The sequence below is a fragment of the Mesoplodon bidens genome (genome assembly GCF_964165515.1).
Source record: "Mesoplodon bidens genome assembly, chromosome: 18".
Taxonomy (NCBI): Eukaryota; Metazoa; Chordata; class Mammalia; order Artiodactyla; family Ziphiidae; genus Mesoplodon; species Mesoplodon bidens.
The window spans coordinates 1,624,156-1,640,405 of NC_138175.1; the positions used below are offsets into that span (position 1 = coordinate 1,624,156).

At 66.1% G+C, this 16,250-nt stretch overlaps 1 protein-coding gene across 1 annotated transcript in view; it reads left to right on the forward strand.

Moving 5' to 3' along the window:
• Positions 1-16,250, forward strand: part of PIEZO1 (piezo type mechanosensitive ion channel component 1 (Er blood group)) — a 53,579-nt gene that overhangs the window by 16,322 nt on the left and 21,007 nt on the right. The window contains exons 2-5 of the mRNA XM_081217725.1: positions 8,311-8,406; positions 12,826-12,948; positions 13,926-13,968; positions 14,079-14,217. Coding sequence (XP_081073851.1) covers positions 8,311-8,406; positions 12,826-12,948; positions 13,926-13,968; positions 14,079-14,217 — 401 coding nt within the window. The remainder of the gene's footprint in view (positions 1-8,310; positions 8,407-12,825; positions 12,949-13,925; positions 13,969-14,078; positions 14,218-16,250) is intronic.

Here is a 16,250-nt window from a genome sequence, read left to right on the forward strand (position 1 = left end):
TCTGTTCCTCACGTTCTGGGGGTGCGGCTCAGCTGGGAGCCCCTTTCCTGGAGGCTGGAGGGGGTCCTGCCTGTCCCTGGGACGTCGTGGAGGCAGGGGTCCGGGAGGGCGGGGGCCCTGCACAGGGCTGACCCATGTGCAGAGGCCAAGGGCGCCAGGCTCCCCCCGTGTGGCAGGAGGGCTCCTTATGCTGGGCACTGACCTTGGGGACATGGGTTGGCTGTCACCTGCTCACTGTGGCCCTCCGTGCATCCCCAGGTTTGGCCCCCATCTCAGCCAGGCCCTGAGCTCTAGGTGGCCTGGGGAGGGAGCACGTTGTCAAACCGCATCCAGGCCAGAGATGGGGAGGGGCGTGTCAGCACGCCCGTCCCCATACCTGTCAGCCTGCAGAGACTGTGCAGATACGAGTGAGGCCTCCTGGGGCTTCCCTGGTGGCGCAGTGGTTAAGATTCCGCCTGCCAACGCAGGAGACACGGGTTCCAGCCCTGGTCCGGGAAGATCCCACATGCTGCGGAGCAACTAAGCCCGTGCACCACAACTACTGAGCCTGTGCTCTAGAGCCCGAGAGCCACAGCTACTGAGCCCACATGCGTAGAGCCCATGCTCTGCAGCAAGAGAAGCCATGGCAATGAGAAGCCCACACACCACAACAAAGACCCAGTGCAGCCAAAAATAAATAAATTTATAAAGAAGAGTGAGGCCTCCTCCTGTTCTGGGAGGCTGGGCGTGGGGGGCGGTCTCTCATCCTCTCTGTGGAATGTGGGCTCCACCCTTGGCCTGGAATCCAGCCTCTCCACTGTGGAGGGCGAGGTGACCCTCCAGGGGGGCAGAGACCACAGCAAATACCGGCAGCTCCAGACACAGGGCCGGGAGGGCGCTGGTTCCCAGGGAAGCCCTGTGGGCCCTGCCTGAGGGAGCTGGCTGGTCCCTGGCAGTGCTGAGGGTCCTCAGGGGAGGCCGAGCCCTGGGGGACGGGGTCTGAGCAGCCTCGAGGGGAGAGGCACCGAAGGGCCTCCCCCGCGTCTCCCTGGCAGAGGAGGGGCTGCAGTGGGGCCTGGGAGGTGGCTCCCCTTTGAGTCAGGAGGCCTGTGAACGGCCCTTGAGGCCCACGCCTGACCTCCAGAGAGGCTCTCTCCTCAGCCCCCCACCCTGGCCTGGCCGCCCGGCCCTCCGGGCCTGGGCAGTGCTGGTTGAAAGCTCAGGCTCAGGTCTTCACGTCCCACCTGCTTCACCTGCCGGTCACCTCAGGGGGCCATCCTCCACCCCCACCCATCCTGGTCTGACGGCCGCAGTGGTACCAGCCTGGCCCGTGTGGCACGTCTTGGGCAATGCTGGTGCTGTCGGGACCCCCCCGAGACGTGGTTCAGCCCCTTCCCCTGTGTTTGGTCCACGGCGGCCACCAGGCCCCCCTGGCCCTGGGCAGTCGCCATGCTTCCCGGAGCCTGTGCTGCAGGGAGGGGACCAGCTGCCTGCGCCTGCCCTGTGCAGTCAGGGAGTCATGCAGCCGGGTGTCCCGGACACCGTATTCGCTAAACCTGGACGCGGTGGCAGGTAAACCCTCTGCCTGCACCTGGGCGCCCCAGGCTGCGGGCGGGGCTCCACGTAGGTGACACAGTGTCCCGTGGCCGCCCCGATCCCTTGCTCCGTCCTGCCCAGCCCCGTCCCCACGAGCCTGCGTCCGTGTCTGTGGCCTCCGATCTCCTGTGGGAGGAAGGGGATTCCTCTGAAGGTCGCGGAGGCCCTCGGGCTGTGCAGGCCTGGCCTTCCTGTGGCGCCCGGAGCCGGCTGCCCCCCTGCCCCGCAGCGTGGTCCCACCCGAGACCGCCCGTGCAGGGAGCCCCGAATGGCCGCGTGCAGCCCTCAGCTGGTCGGGCGGGACGGGGTCTCGGGCGGGCACGTGCCGCACGGACCGTGAGGGGCAGGTGGCGGTCAGTGGAGGGAACGCAGCTGAAGGGGCTGCCGTCTCGGCCTCGGGCGGGTCTGGGCGGCGGGGCCCCTTAGCGCCCCCTCCCCCAGCCTTCCGTGGGCTCTCCGAGGGGCCCTGAGGTGCCAGCCCCGCTGCCCGTGCTGGCGCCGGCCACAGCTCTTGTCCCGAGGGTAGGGGGCGCGTGGGGTGGACCGTCGGCTGACCTCCCCGGCCTTCCCCTTCCAGAGAGCTGGGTCTGATCTAGCCCTTGGTCTCCTCTGGGTCTGGGCCTGGAGGGCGGGGCTGTGGCAGGTGTGGCCAACGCGTGCTGTGGGTGCTGCCGTGGGAGCCGTGAGGCCCGGCTGCCTGTGCGGATGGCAGGGGGCGGCTGGTGGCGCTGGGCGCTCCCGCTGCCACGTCTGTCCGCTTCCTCCGTCTCCCGCCCCTGGCAGAAGCCAGCAGGGAAGTGTTGATGGGTTTCTCCTCTGAGCCAAAAAAGGCAGAGGGAACGAGCTGGCTGGAGATGCAGCGGGCTGGGGGCATGGGGGGCAGCCAGGCTTGCACGGGACCCCCGCCCTGGCAGCTGCCCTGGCCTGGCAGCCTTCCCCCGGGGTCTCTGAGCCTCCGGGTTCCGCCTGGCCCAGCCCAGAGGAGCTTCACCCAGCTGGCGGAGAAGCAGGCCCGAGGGTGCCTGTGGGCGGGTCAGGAGAGCCCGGGTCTAACCCTGCCGCTGCCCCGGGGCCTGGGGACTCAGATGCCTCATGTTCTCCCAGCCTCCTGCCCGGCCTGTGGAAGGGAAGCCTGGTCCTGGTGACCCGAATGCCCTGCGGTGTGTTCCCCCTAGTCTTCCCCTCTCGGTCAGTTCACCATACACAACCCCAGTTACACGTGAGAACCTTCTCCCTGTGAAGAAGGAAGCCTCCCAGGTAGGGCCGAGCCCCCTCGCACGCAGGTAAACACTGGCTTTGCTTAGTGTGGCTCTTTCGGGCGTTTTTGACATTCACACTTGTGTGTCTGTGCTCATTTAAGTGTTTTTTTTTAATAAATTTATTTATTTTACTTATTTATTTTTGGCTGCATTGGGTCTTCGTTGCTGTGCACGGGCTTTCTCTAGTTGCAGCGAGCGGGGGCTACTCTTCGTTGTGGTCCACGGGCTTCTCATTGCAGTGGCTTCTCTTGTTGCGGAGCACGGGCTCTAGAGCGCAGGCTCAGTAGTTGTGGCGCACGGGCTTAGTTGCTCCACGGCATGTGTGATCTTCCCGGACCAGGGCTCGAACCCGTGTCCCCTGCATTGGCAGGCGGATTCTTTTTTTTTTTTTTTTTTTTTTTTTGCGGTAGGCGGGCCTCTCACTGTTGTGGCCTCTCCCCCTGCAGAGCACAGGCTCCGGACGCGCAGGCTCAGCAGCCATGGCTCACGGGCCCAGCCGCTCCGCGGCATGTGGGATCCTCCCAGACCGGGGCACGAACCCGTGTCCCCTGCATCGGCAGGCGGACTCTCAACCACTGCGCCACCAGGGAAGCCCTGGCAGGCGGATTCTTAACCACCTTCCACCAGGGAAGTCCCTCATTTAACTTTTACACAAGAGGAGTGGCAATGGGCGTGGCCGGCCATGACTTGTGTCCTCCAGCAGGGCCTTGGAGGTTGGTGAGTTCTCTCTGCTACCTGCCGGGCACCGTTTCCATGGCAGCAGTCCCCTGAGCCGGAGTGGTTATGACCTCTCCCACCCAACAGCTGGGGAAACTGAGGCCCAGAGAGGCCCGCGTCTCCTGCAGGGCTGGGCCTCCAGCCGTTTCACAGGTGGGGAGACGGAGGCTGGGGTGAGTTCCGTGGGCCCTGGCCCGGGCTCTTTGCCACTGAGCCACCTCCTTCCAGAAGCTCTTCCCAAGCACTCAGCCCACTGCCCTCCTCCCCGTGACCCCGAGCCAGGGCCCAGCAAGAAGAGGAGGAGGGGGCCGGTGAGCTGCAGTAGCCCCTGGACTCTGGGCCCCGCGCCCTGCCGTCCTCCACCCCGTTTTTCCATGTGCCGTGGCCTTGGCCGCCCTGGAAGGGGCCTGGCTGCCCCCCAGCCTGGTGGGAGGGCGGGCAGCTCCGCCCGGGCCCTGGTTTCCCACAGCTGACCCTGCAGACCTGCTAGCCCTGGACCGGCGCCCCTGCTGCATCTGTCCCCTGCAGGCTGTCCTGTAGGGCTGGTGCGGCAGCGCCTGGGGCTGACCCTCACCCACCCACTTCTGCTCTCTGGGCCACCTAGACCCACACCATTTCTGGGGGGTGTCAGCCTCCTCGCTCAGTTTCCTCATCTGCAAAGTACAGGCGACAGTACTGCCCCTCACGGGAGCTGGGCAGTCATGGCGGCCGTGGTGCATCCCCCCCAGTCCTGGCCTCTCCCTGGGTCTCTCCCAGGCCCACTGTCCTTTTAGCTCTGATGCTGACGCAGGCCTGGCATGACCTCTGAGCCTTCTCGTGCGGCCCCTGCAAGCCTCTGGGGTCACCCGCCCACGCTGGCCTGCGGGTCCCACTGGCCGGTGGTGTGGTGCTCAGGCTGGCGTCCTGTGTGTCCCGGGGCTTCCCCGCATGGGGCTAGAACACCCCTCGGAGGGTCGAGGTGAGGAGCCCGAGGGTCCCTTCACGCTGCACGCCTTCCCCCACTTCACAGGTGGGGAAACTGAGGCTTGGGGCGGGCGGCCTCCTCAAACTCCCTCGGGAGGACGGGCCTTGTGTCCTCTTCTCCCACCCGGGGTGCAAGTCAGCCTTGGGGTGACGTCACGACACCGCACGTGGACCTGGGGTCTTCGACGCCTGGCCGCCCCCCTCCCCACAGGCCCCCATCTCCCTGCAAGGCCGGGCCGTGGTGTCCAGCTCTGTGTGGAACGTCCCGGGTGTTTGTGACCTCCACGCCGGCCTCCCTCCCTCCCTGGCTGGGCACCAGCTGAGACCAGGGGTCACTTTCCCCATCTGCAGGACCAGGCTCTGCTGTGCTGGGTGAGGGTCTCTGAAGGGTTAACCGTGCCGGGAGGGGTGGGGGAGCCTTTCCTGCCCAGCAGGCAGCCCTGCTGGCTTTCCCTCTGCCCTCACCCCGTCCTATTGTTCCTGGCTCAGGAAAAGGCATATTTCCCCCATGAGGTCACCAGCCACGGGCAGCTCTGGTGGGGAGGTGGGAGCTGCCTGGGCAGAGCAGGCCTGTCCCCCTTCTCAGGACGTCCCCACCGCCTCTTCACCTGAGTGTCCTCCTTCTCTGCTGGAGCCTGGGGCTGCCCCAAACCTCCCCTGGCCTTCCCTGAGTCTTAGCCGGTCCTCAAGGCCAAAAGCAATGCCACCTCCTCCAGGTGGCCTGCTCAGATGCCCTGAGCCTCCTTGTCATGCAGAGTCACAGTGAGGCCACCTTCATGGCACTTAGACCACCGGCCCCGAGGGCTAGGTGTGCAGCCAGGAGTCTGGACCCAAGTCCGCACTCTCCCAGCACGAAAGCCCTTCTCCTGTGGGAACCTGATTCCCCCTCTGAACCGGGGAGAAGTTGAGAGTCGCGTCAGCTCCCCGTTTTGAGTCCTGTTTGCCTCTGCTGCCTGCTCCCGTGCTGGCCCCGGGCCACTCTTGCTCTGCTGGCCTCTTACCCTGTCCCCAGGCCCTGATAACAGGGAGGGGAGGTGGGCTGGGAATGTGACCCCAGCCCCCTCTCTCATCCTGGCCCGGGGTGACCCTGCTGGGGCTGGAGGCCAGCGGGCCCATCTGTCCTGGCTCATGTCCCCTGGGTCAGCGTCCAGGGCTGTCTGGCGCCACCTGCCTGCCAGTGCCAGCTTCCCGGCAGGGGGACCATCTGGCGGCCAGTCTCTGGAGGGCGGCGCTCCTAGACACCCCATGGCCTCTGTTTCCTCATCTGTGTTGGTGGAGATGCTCGCGTCCCAGGCCGCGCTCATCCGCAGTCTCTGCCCTCTGTGTCTAATGAATGAGTGACTCTGAGGGGCCGTTGTCGCCCCTCCAGGGCAGGCCCTGTGCGGGCTCTGGCGCCCGGTGACCCTCCCAGGGTGGGGCAGTGCCTGGCAGCACTGTCGTCCCACGCGCTCCCCCGACCCTGCCCCCTCTGACTCTTCATCCCTGATTTCCTGCTTTTGGCAGTTGGAGCTTCTAGATTCTTTTCCTCCTGCTTGGCCTGGGGCTGGGGAGGGGACGGAGGCCCGGCTCCACTGGCTGCAGACAACCGGGCTCTGGCTGGCCCCTGCCCCTCCAGTTCTGGTCTCTGAGATCCTTCACTGATTTCTGGGGCTGTGTGTTCTTTTATTTTGGTAAAACACACATAAGATAAAATTTACCATCTTAACCATTTTATTTATTTATCATCATTAACTTTGGGGGCCACGCCACGCAGCACGCGGGATCTTAGCTCCCCGACCAGATATCGAGCCTGTGGCCCCTGCAGTGGAAGCGCCAGGGAAGTTCCTTAACCATTTTTAAGTGTGTGGTTCAGTGGCATTAAGTACACTCTCAGTATGGTGCAGCCGTCACCGCTACCTCTGGAACTTGGCATCTTCCCGGACTGAAACTCTCATCTGGGAAGCACCAGCTCCGTCTCCCCATCCTGGGTCAGCGTCGGCGTCACAGCCAGGCCTCCAGGAGTTTCCCCAGGACCTGCACCGCGCTTGCCTCCCCGTCCCGGGCTAGTGCCCCCCATGGCCGGGGCGCGTGTGCTTGTTCAGCTCTGGTGTCCCGGGTGGGTCAGAACATGAGTACCTCAGGGGCAGAGAACTGCAGCACGTGCCCTCAGGAGAAAGTTACCTGGATGGCTGGGTGGGTGGGTACCACCTGGCTGGCACTGTGGAAGGAGAGGGACAGAACCCAGCAGGCTGAGAAGTGCAGCTCTGGGAGACAGACAGGAACTTTACAAGCCTTTGCCGTAAATGCGTTTCCCTCCTGCCTCTTGGGCCAGATCAGATAGATTTTTGTGTGTGTTTTTATGAAAACATACATTTGTGGAAAAGCTTTAGGTTTTGAGTTGAGCTGTTGGCTGCGGCAGGGGTACGTGGTGGAAGGAGGCTGCTTGGCGTCAGGGGTGCTCCGGGGAGCGGGAGGGCGCGACAGCGTCCGGAAAGGAAGGCAGCCTGACCAGAGCTCGGGACCGCGGCACTGGCCGTGTGGTGCCCCGGGGCTTCCTCATTGCTGGGGTGATGGGGGGCTTAAGGAGACAGTGGGCAGGGGCTGAACACCCCACCTGGCCCTGCCACCTGCTCCGCGGAGATTGTCCGTATAGCTGAGTCCGTGGCCGGGTTCAGGTCGGCTTGTTCTGGCCCAGGCCGTCCAGACGGCTGCGAAGTGGTGGTCCAGCCATTGCCGGGCTCACGGGCCACACCTGGGGGTCTGAGGGGCAGAGAGCGGAGGTGGGATAGCGACCCCCTCTTGGAGACCCGATCCGGGGTGGGCTTCTACGCCGTGCAGCTCTGCTCAATCACGATGACTGGGCCGTGAGGCTGGGCCGTCCGCGGGGGCCGGGGGTTGGATCCATGGTGGACACTGGCGCCCACAGCCGACTGCTGTGTCCTGGGCCTCGGCGGGCAGGGCTGGGTCACCCGGGCCTGCTTGCTGGCCGTGGTGATTGGGGAGCAGAGTGCCCAGAGGTGGCTTCAGCCTGGGGACCTCGCCAGGGCTGCCCACGCGAGGCTGGTCCCCTCTGGGCAGCGAGCGGGGCTTTCCTGGCCCAGCCCCTTCTCGGGCCCCCGGGAAAGGCTGAGTGGCCCGCTCGCTCAGTGACGAGACCCGAGTCGGGACACACGGCACCTCCCTGGCATCCCCAGACCCCCTCACTTCCTGGGTGCGGGTGAGGTCCCGGCACCCACTGCACTTCTTCAGGATGGGGTCAGTACCGTGAGACACGGGGGGCGCCCTCGAGTCAGTGAGGGGAGAGGTGGAGCGGCTGCAGACACATGCGTGACTCGTGCCCCGGGCGACGTGCTGGGGGCCCGGCCGTGGCCCGAGTGGGCGAACCCGGCTGTCTGGGAGGCAGAGGTGGGGGGAGGAGGCTAAGAGAGCTGGACCCCAAAATCAGCCGTGCTCTGTGTTGACTGAAAACATAACATCTTACAAAGGAGAGAAAGCAAGTCGGGAGAACGTCGTGACCTCAGGCCTGGCCCCGTGGCGGGGGCTCCGCGGGGCGGGTGCCTGAGACACATTCAGACACGACGGCCACGCTTGTCAGCGGACAGCAGAGCCGTCGTAAGTCAGGCACGGTGCTCCCGGTAACGGTGACACGTCACGCATTGAGCGAGGTCGCTCGCCCACGCAGGGAGGTGGCAGCCTCGCAGGGGTGACACGCACAGCACCCATGGCAGAGAGGCTCAGGGGGCGATGGTCGGGGGGCGCGGGGCTGGTTGCCCCCACCCCCCAGCAGCCGGCTGACCGCGTCCTGTTTCCCCCGCAGCCTGCCTCTTCCGCATCAACGCGCTCTCGCTGGTCTACCTGCTGTTCCTGCTGCTGCTGCCCTGGTTCCCGGGCCCCTCCCGGCACAGCATCCAAGGTAAGGGCGGGCAGGGCTGTGCTGGGGGTGGCGGGGTGACTCGGGGTCTCGGAGCTCTTTGTCCAGGTGCCTGGGGGGTGGGGGAGCGTTGGGGCCCCAGCAGAACCAGGCAGGGATGGACTTTCTCTGCGGTTGAAGAGCCACCAGGGAAGGATGGTGGGTGGTCGTGAGTTTCATTTTTCATGGTGGACCCTTGGCTGGTTTCAGAATCTCTTTTCTGACCTCATGCCACAGGGGCCATGCTGCAGGATGCCCCTGGGGCGTCCCCTGGCCGTGGGCTGGGCCGCCTTTCCACCAGGTCCCTCCCCCAATCCCCACCCTGTCCCAGCGCCGTCCTTGCGGCCCATCTGCCCTGAGCGGCTGCGGCCAACCTTAAGTCCAGGTGCCACACCGGCTCCCCTGCCCCGCCGTGGACTCGGGCTCCATCCGTGTGCGCTCGGCGTGCTGCGGGGCCTTGGCTTCCCCCCCCCCACCTCGTCGTCGGGGTAACGGGGTAGCTGGGCGCACGGCGGTCTCTACCTGGTTCTGAGCTCTTGGAGGGCGGCCTCTGTGTCCGCCAGGCAGACGGGTGGAAAGGCCCATCAGGGCGCCTGGGCCCCCAGGACGGTGTGGACGGTGGTGCCGACGGCACGGGCTCGTCCGAGAGGAGCTGGAGTGGAGAGGATCCCTGCGTAGGAAGGCAGAGCACGGGCCCCTGTGAAGGGAGGTGCAGGCCTGCGGGAAGGGGGCACGGGAAGGGGGCACGGCTGAGGGGTCCCTTCACGCTGGGGCTCCCACCAGCTGCTCTCTGGGTGCTTCTGGATCTGCTGTCGTCCCGGCTTCTTGGTGAGGACAGGTGCCTGGGGACTGCTCTGTGCCCCGTGGGTAGGGAGGCCGTTAGGTTTTGGAGGGTGAAGAGAGGCACCCAGGGGGCAAGTTGTCGGGGTGTGACCCCCCGTGCCCGGCGGGCCAAGGGTTTGGCCTGTGGCTGCTGAGACCACCCCATACTGAGCGGCCACACGACACGTCCCCACCCACAGTCCAGAGGTTGGAGTCTGGCCCGGGCCTCATGGGGCGAAAGCCTAGGTGTCGCAGGGCTGGTCCCTCCTGGAGGCTCTGGGAGCACCTGCTTCCTCACCTTTTCCAGCTTCTTGGCTCGGGGCCTCTCCCTCCACTGTCCAGGCTGGCGCTGGCCAGTCAGTGACAGTCACGCCCTGTCACTCTGACTCTGCCCTCCTGCCCCCTCTCCCCAGTTAGGACCTCCCCTTCCAGGGGGACCAGGAGCAGCTCCCTGTTGGAAGTCCAGCTGATTGGCACCGTTGGTTCCCCTTTGCTGTGTCAGCAAGCACTCCCAGGGCCCCAGGATTGGGCATGGATTTCCCTGAAGGAGTGTCATTCTGCCTTCTACAGGGTGGCAGGTCACCCCTCCCCGGCCTGGGGCATCTGGCGGTAACCCCCTCATCCGCCTCTCTCCCCACTTGGGGCTCCCGTACGGAGCCCCGATCTTGGAGTGTGGGTAGAATTCAGGGGAGGGGCCCCAGCATGGGTACAGAGCAGGGAGCCACGGGGGGCCCCAGGCCAGACCCCTCCCCGGCCAGCTGGCCCGGCTGCCCCCCAACTCCCAGCTCCCTGGGGAGGGCTGCTGGGCAGAGTCTGGCATCCAGGCCTTCCTCTCCTCTCCGTGGACCCCGTTCCTGGGCTCTCGGCTCAGAGCTGCTTGTTCGTCCATATTTCCTGCCCACGAGCAACTGGGAACACTTTCTTCTAATTGGCGGCGGGGGAAGCACAGGCTCCCAGCCAGGGCAGGAGTCCAGAGTGGGGAAGGGTCAGGGAGCAGAGGGAGAGGCGCTGGGAAGACTTGCCCGCCTGACCTCCACCCGTCCATCGCTCCAGCCCCAGAGGCCCTTCAGGGACAGGGAGGTTGCCGGGTTTTTCCGGGCAGGAGAGAGGAAAATGTGAGGCCTGCCCGTGCCTGTGCCGCAGCTGGGCCTCGGTGCCGGCAGCAGGTGGAAGGTCTGAGGCTGCGCAGGGTGCCCGTGGGCGCCGATTCCTGGCCCCATCCCCGTGGGGGCGTCAGCCTGACCCCGGCTCCCTGTGCAGGGCGGAGAGGGGTCAGGACCATCACTCTGCTGGGTAATGGGGCGGCGGCCACGGGCCACGTGCCCCACGCAGGGCAGGGCAGGGCAGGGGTGCAGCAGAGCTGCTCCTGGCGACCTGATTAATGTTTAGGGACTCGGGGAGGCCCTGTCCCTGCCTCAGAACAAAGCCCAGCCCCGCGGCTGCTTGTGGGAGAGGGTGCACCTGCCCCTGGAGCCCCTCAGCTCTGCTTTAAGTCAGGTGCTGTTTGGACTTGGTGGGCCTGGTGGGCGGGTCTGGTTCACCTCGCAGAGCAGTCGGTGCCCCGGGAGGCTCCCTGTCTTTGCTGCGTGAGGGGATGAGAGGCTCTGCCATCCTCCCCAGACCTGCGCCCTCCTGCCTGTGAGCAGATGACGCCCCGCGGTCGGCAGAGCAGATGGGCCCCCCGCTGCCCCCCGTCAGGGCCTCGTGCTCAAACTCTGATTTCCCCCCGTGGGGACCCTGTCCCTCCCTGCCCCATCCCTGCACCGTCCTCGGTGTGACGGAGCCTCGGACGACCGGAGGACGCCCCTTCCCTCAGCGCCGCTCGCGCAGATCGCGTCCGGAGGGCGAGGTCTGCAAGCCGCTCACCGTAGCACCGGAGCCGGGCCCCGGGTGGGCGCCGCACCCGCAAGGGGCTGGGGCTGCCCCAGAGCAGGGTCGTGGGAGCGCGGCCTTCGTGGCGGCAGGTAGTGCCGAGGGCGGAGATGCCCTGGAGCGTTTGCAGACTGAGCAGCCGCGTCACGGAGGTTTGGGGCTCAACCCCGGTGCCCACTCTGGGTCGGACAGATGCTCCTTGTACCTGCCACGAGCCTCCCTCTCTTCTGCTGCTGGAGCCACAGCCTCCCAGCCCCACTTCCTGCTTCTCCACATTCCTGCCTGAGCCTCAAGTCCCTGAGCGGAGCCCCGGCTCCTTCAGGAGGAGGGACTTCCGTGTGACCCCTGCCCTGCACGGCAGAGGTGGGGTTGCCTGCCCACGAAGGCAGGCCCCGTCCTTCCGCGGCGCTCCTGTGCTGTGCAGGCCTCACGTGACCGAACGAGTGACCCCAGGTCAAGGAGAGAGGCAGGAGGCACTTCCAGCAGGTGCAGGGTGTGGTCTAGCGCCCGTACGCACCCCTGACACACACACACACACACACACGTACACACACGCATGTGCGCCCCCCAACGATACTCACTCTTTCTGGCACTCAGGGCCGAACCTCGGAGTCCACTGTGGTAGACTCTAGTGGGCACCTGCCACCCCCTTTATCCCTCCTGGGCGGTTCAGGAGCCCCACACTGGCTTGACCCCCCCCCGAAATCAGAGCTGCCCTTTGGCCTCACCCAACACTGCTGTCAGCCATCCCTCTATCCTCTCGTTCTCCATCCAGCCATCCTCTAATCCACACATCCTCCCGTCCTCCCATCCACCCATTCATTCATGTATCTGTCCTGTAATCCAGCCATCCCTCCTCCCATCCATCCATCTCCCATCCATTCCCCCATCTGTCCGCCATCATACATCCTCTCTCATCCACCATTTATCCATCCTTTCCCCCATCTGTCTCTTCATCCTTCCATCCTCCCACCCGTCCATTTATCCTCCCACCCATTTGTTCCCCATCCATCCCTTCATCCCTTCGTCCATCCGTCCATCCATTCCTCCTCCCATACATCAGCTCATCGTGTGAATTCCCAGGGTACGGCCACCTCTCGGAGCCTGAGGCTTTGTTCTGTGGGCAGGAGAGCATCCCAGCCTCGACAAGCAGCGTGGCTGAGTGCTGGGCAGGGCCTTCGCTGGATGGTGCATGCTTTCAGCCCGCACCGGGCATGAAGCAGCACCCCGCTGCCAGGGCCAAGCAGCAGCACAGATGTTTCCTGGATACATGAGCAAAACTGCAGGTGGCCCCCCAGCCCGAGGGGGCTTTTCCTTCCTGCACTGGCTCCGCCCCACTGCCCCACGCCCCAGGAAGGGGACAGGACCAAGCGCAGGCAGGATGGGTGTACTGTACTCTTCTGGTTCCTTGCTGTGCGACTGTGGGCAAGTCACTTCACCTCTCTGTGTCCACTTCCCTGTCTGTAAGTTGGGGTCGTGACAGTGCTGGACCACGGGGCTGTGGTGCGCAGTCAGTGGGATGGTGTAGGAGGGGTGTGCTGCGTGAGCTCGCTGCTCACAGCCCCTTAAGACCCTGGGTCCGTGCTGGGTGCGTGTCTTGGGCTGGTGCACACAGCGTGGCTCAGGGCTGGTAGCCAGGGCTGAGCGGCCTTGACCGGTCTGCTCCCTCCGCATCCCCCCCTCCAGGCCCGGCTGCTGCCGGCCTCACTGCTGCGTCTCTGCCTACAGGTCACACTGGCCGCCTCCTGAGAGTCCTCCTGGGCTTCAGCCTCCTCTTCCTGGCAGCCCACCTCACCTTCCAGATATGCCTGCACACCATGCCCCACCTGGACCAGCTTCTGGGGCCGAGCTGTGAGTCACCGAAGGGCCGGGACGGGGGTGCCTGGGGGAGAGCCGATGGCCTCCTGAGCGACTGGACAGCCCAGGGAGGGCGGGGGAGCCGCACGCGCCTCGGAAAGGTCAGCTCGGCCTCAGGGGCCGCCTTGCCTAATGTGGGCCGCCTCTGAGTGCCCTGCCACGATTCACGTCCAGCCCAAATGGCCCAGCTTAAGTGCCCCGCTAATAGGTGGCCGTGGGGCTGGGCTGAGCACCGGCCCAGTGCTGGTCCCAGAGCACTGTGTCCGGGCAGCCCTGGTCTTCTCAGGCTCCTCCGTCTCACATCTTCCTCCTGAGCCCTCTGGGGCAGAGAGACTTGGCCGGGGGGCGGGCCCTGGTGTGCCGCCCGCCCACTGTCCTGTGCCCTTTCACCCCGAGGATGGAATCCCCAGCCGGCGCCCAGCCCTCCCACTTCCACTGACACTAGCGCCCCAGTGTTCAGACGACGGAACCCTGGGCTCCCATCCCCACTGCCCGGTGGGGTCTCCCACCTCCACGTCCTACTGGCTCGTGGCGGGCAGGGTGTCCACCCACTTCCCATTTTCATTCCGTGAAGGTCGTGCCTCTCCTGCAGTTTAGAAACTGGAGAGAAGTCAGGTGCCTCGAGGGCCCTCTGGTCCTGGCGGCTCTTAGACCAGCCCTCCCCACTCGGGCCCCCAAGGAGCAGCCGGCCTTGGCCAATGGGTCCGAGAGCCCGGCCCAGCCTCCCGGGCCACACAGCGCCCAGCTGGGCCATGAAACCCATTCTGCCAGACAGGATTAATGGGTTTTGATCTGCCCAGCTTTCCCCGGCTGGGCCTCAGCTACCCTTCCGGCGAAGGCAGCATTCTCAAGCCCCCCCCGGACACCAGGGGTTCCGTGGCTGTGGGGCTCCCGAGGCCCTCCTGGCAACACGGAAGGGGTTTCTCAGCACCCGCCCGCCTGACCCGGTTCTCCCGTGCCTCTCTCTGCAGGCAGCACCTGGGACACCATCTCCCGACACATAGGGGTCACGAGGTGAGTCCCCCAGCCTCCCTCGTGGATTTCCTGGGCCTCCAGCTCCCGGGGTGCCCCCCGCTGGCCCCTGCCCTCCTGAGCCAGCCATGAGCTCTCCCTGCCCTCCACAGGCTGGACCTGAAGGACGTGCCCAGCGCCATCCGCCTGGTGGCCCCCGACCTGGGTGTCCTAGCGGCCTCCTCCCTGTGCCTTGGCGTCTGCAGGCGCCGTACGCGGACGGCCCGGCGGAGCCTGCGCGCCCAGGAGCCGGTGAGGGACGGGGGGGCGCCTGTGTCCCGGCCGTCTGAGGACTGTTGTACTTTCTCTTTGTTCCTCCCTCTCTATCTCTTTCTTTCTACTCATGTGGACGTTTTAGTTGTAAAAGTCCATATATGCCCATCGTGGAGAGACACAGCAACGGAGGAGGTCAAGTGCACGTCCCCGTGGGGGGTTGCTAGCAATGCAGCGCGTGGTCCTAGCATGGGCAGGAACCCCAGGCAGCGCCTGCGCCTTTAGAGCTGCCCCTGGAAGAGGGTCTTCGGGGCCGCAGGGCAGTAGGGAGTCAGCGCTCGTGGAGGCTGGTCTGCGCCAGCCCTCAGGGAGCACCTAGGGACCGATGGGTGAATGGACGGACCGACGGATGGACAGACGATGTTCGAGCGGCCGTGCCCGCAGTGGGGCATCGGTGGGCTGTGTGTGTCAAGGCAGGGGCTGTGTCGGCTCAGAGGCCTGAAGCAGGGCCCTCCGCCAGAGTCCTCGGGGTCCCCCTGGGCTCTACCCTCCGTGTCCTCTCCTGTCCCTGCACGAGGGCTGTGGTCTCGAGCCCAGTCTGGGCCCCTCACACTCGGCCTCAGTCTCTGTCCAATAGGGCCTGGCCTCCAGGGCTGGGCCAGGTCTGTGGCCATCCAGGGTCCCTGCCCGGGAGGCCCTGGGGGGCCACAGGCTCATGCCCTTAGCCCCAGTGTCCACTGGTCCAGCAGCTGATGCTTGCGGAAACGAGGGCCTCAGTCCCCAGGGAGGAGGGGACTTCCTACCGCAGGTCGAGGCGGGGCTCAGCCTGCAGCTGACCTGCCCATCCCCCGAGTCCTGCAGGGCAAGGCTGGCACCCGGGGGCCTGGAGGTAGAGTGGCTTTTCCAGGCACTTGTGGGGGTCAAGTGGGGCCGGGACCGCCCTGCTGCCTGCCCTCGGGGTGGCCCCCTGACTTGGCCGTCCCCCTCCATCGCCCCGGTGCGTGGGCACCGGCGGGTGCAGGGGCCAGGGAGGCCTCTGGTTTCCTCGTTAGCAGAGCTGGGGCTTCCCGGAACAGCTGCACCGGGAAGGGGCTGGCTTGTTCCCCACGCCTGGGGGGGCGGGAGGGGCGGCCCCCCAGTCCACGCTGCCCATCACCCCTCAGAGCACAGGGCTGTCCTGGTGGCCCTTGGGGGCTGAACTCTGCCCCCGGGGTGGCTGGTGTAGACAGACCTCAGAGCAAGGCCATGGGGGCCATGGGGGCCCATCACAGGTGCCCGGAGTTCAAGGCCAGAAGCAGCCCCAGCGCCCCCGTGTGGATGCTGCTGCCTGGCAGGGCCGCGGCACACGTGGCTGCACACGATCTGTGTACACGCTCCTGTCCTGACTTGGCACACGTGGGTCTGTGCCTGCCCTGCGGGGTCATTGGGGCTGCGCTGGGAGGTGTGTCCTGGGGGCCAGCTGAGGTGGGGCTGGACCACGCCGGGGGGCGGGACCATGCGGGTGGGCTGGATGGACCACGTGGTAGTGGGGGGCGGGACCACGCAGGGGGGCGGGACCATGCGGGTGGGCTGGACCACGTGGTGGGGGGGGGCGGGACCACGCCGGGGGCCCCCAGCAGCTGTCTCTGTTATTCCCTCTCCCAGAAACGCTCGTTTTCCACGGCAGCTTTCCCAGGGCCTGGGCCAGGCTGTGGGCAGGGTTGAGCTCGGGCCTGGCTGCAGCGCCTCCCAGCAGCTGTCCCCCATCCCCCCGTTCTGGTACATAATGGGGGGACCCTGGGTACTGCTCTGACCCCAGGGCTGGGCCTCTGCCCTGTCCCCTCCCCTCCTTCCAGGCACGGCTCAGTGGCACCTCCCTGGGGCCTGCCCCGTGCCCCACCCTCATTTGACAGGCAGGAAACAGACTCAGAGAGGTTAGGGGGGCTCACCAAGGCTGCACAGGCGAGACCCCTAACCCCCGACTCGAAGCCAGCATGTGACCTGGCCAGGCGCCTGGCCCCTGAGCCCATGGTCTCAGCCTGGACACCGAGGGCCACCTCTGCCACGGGGCGGGGCAGAGGCACGGCGCCCAT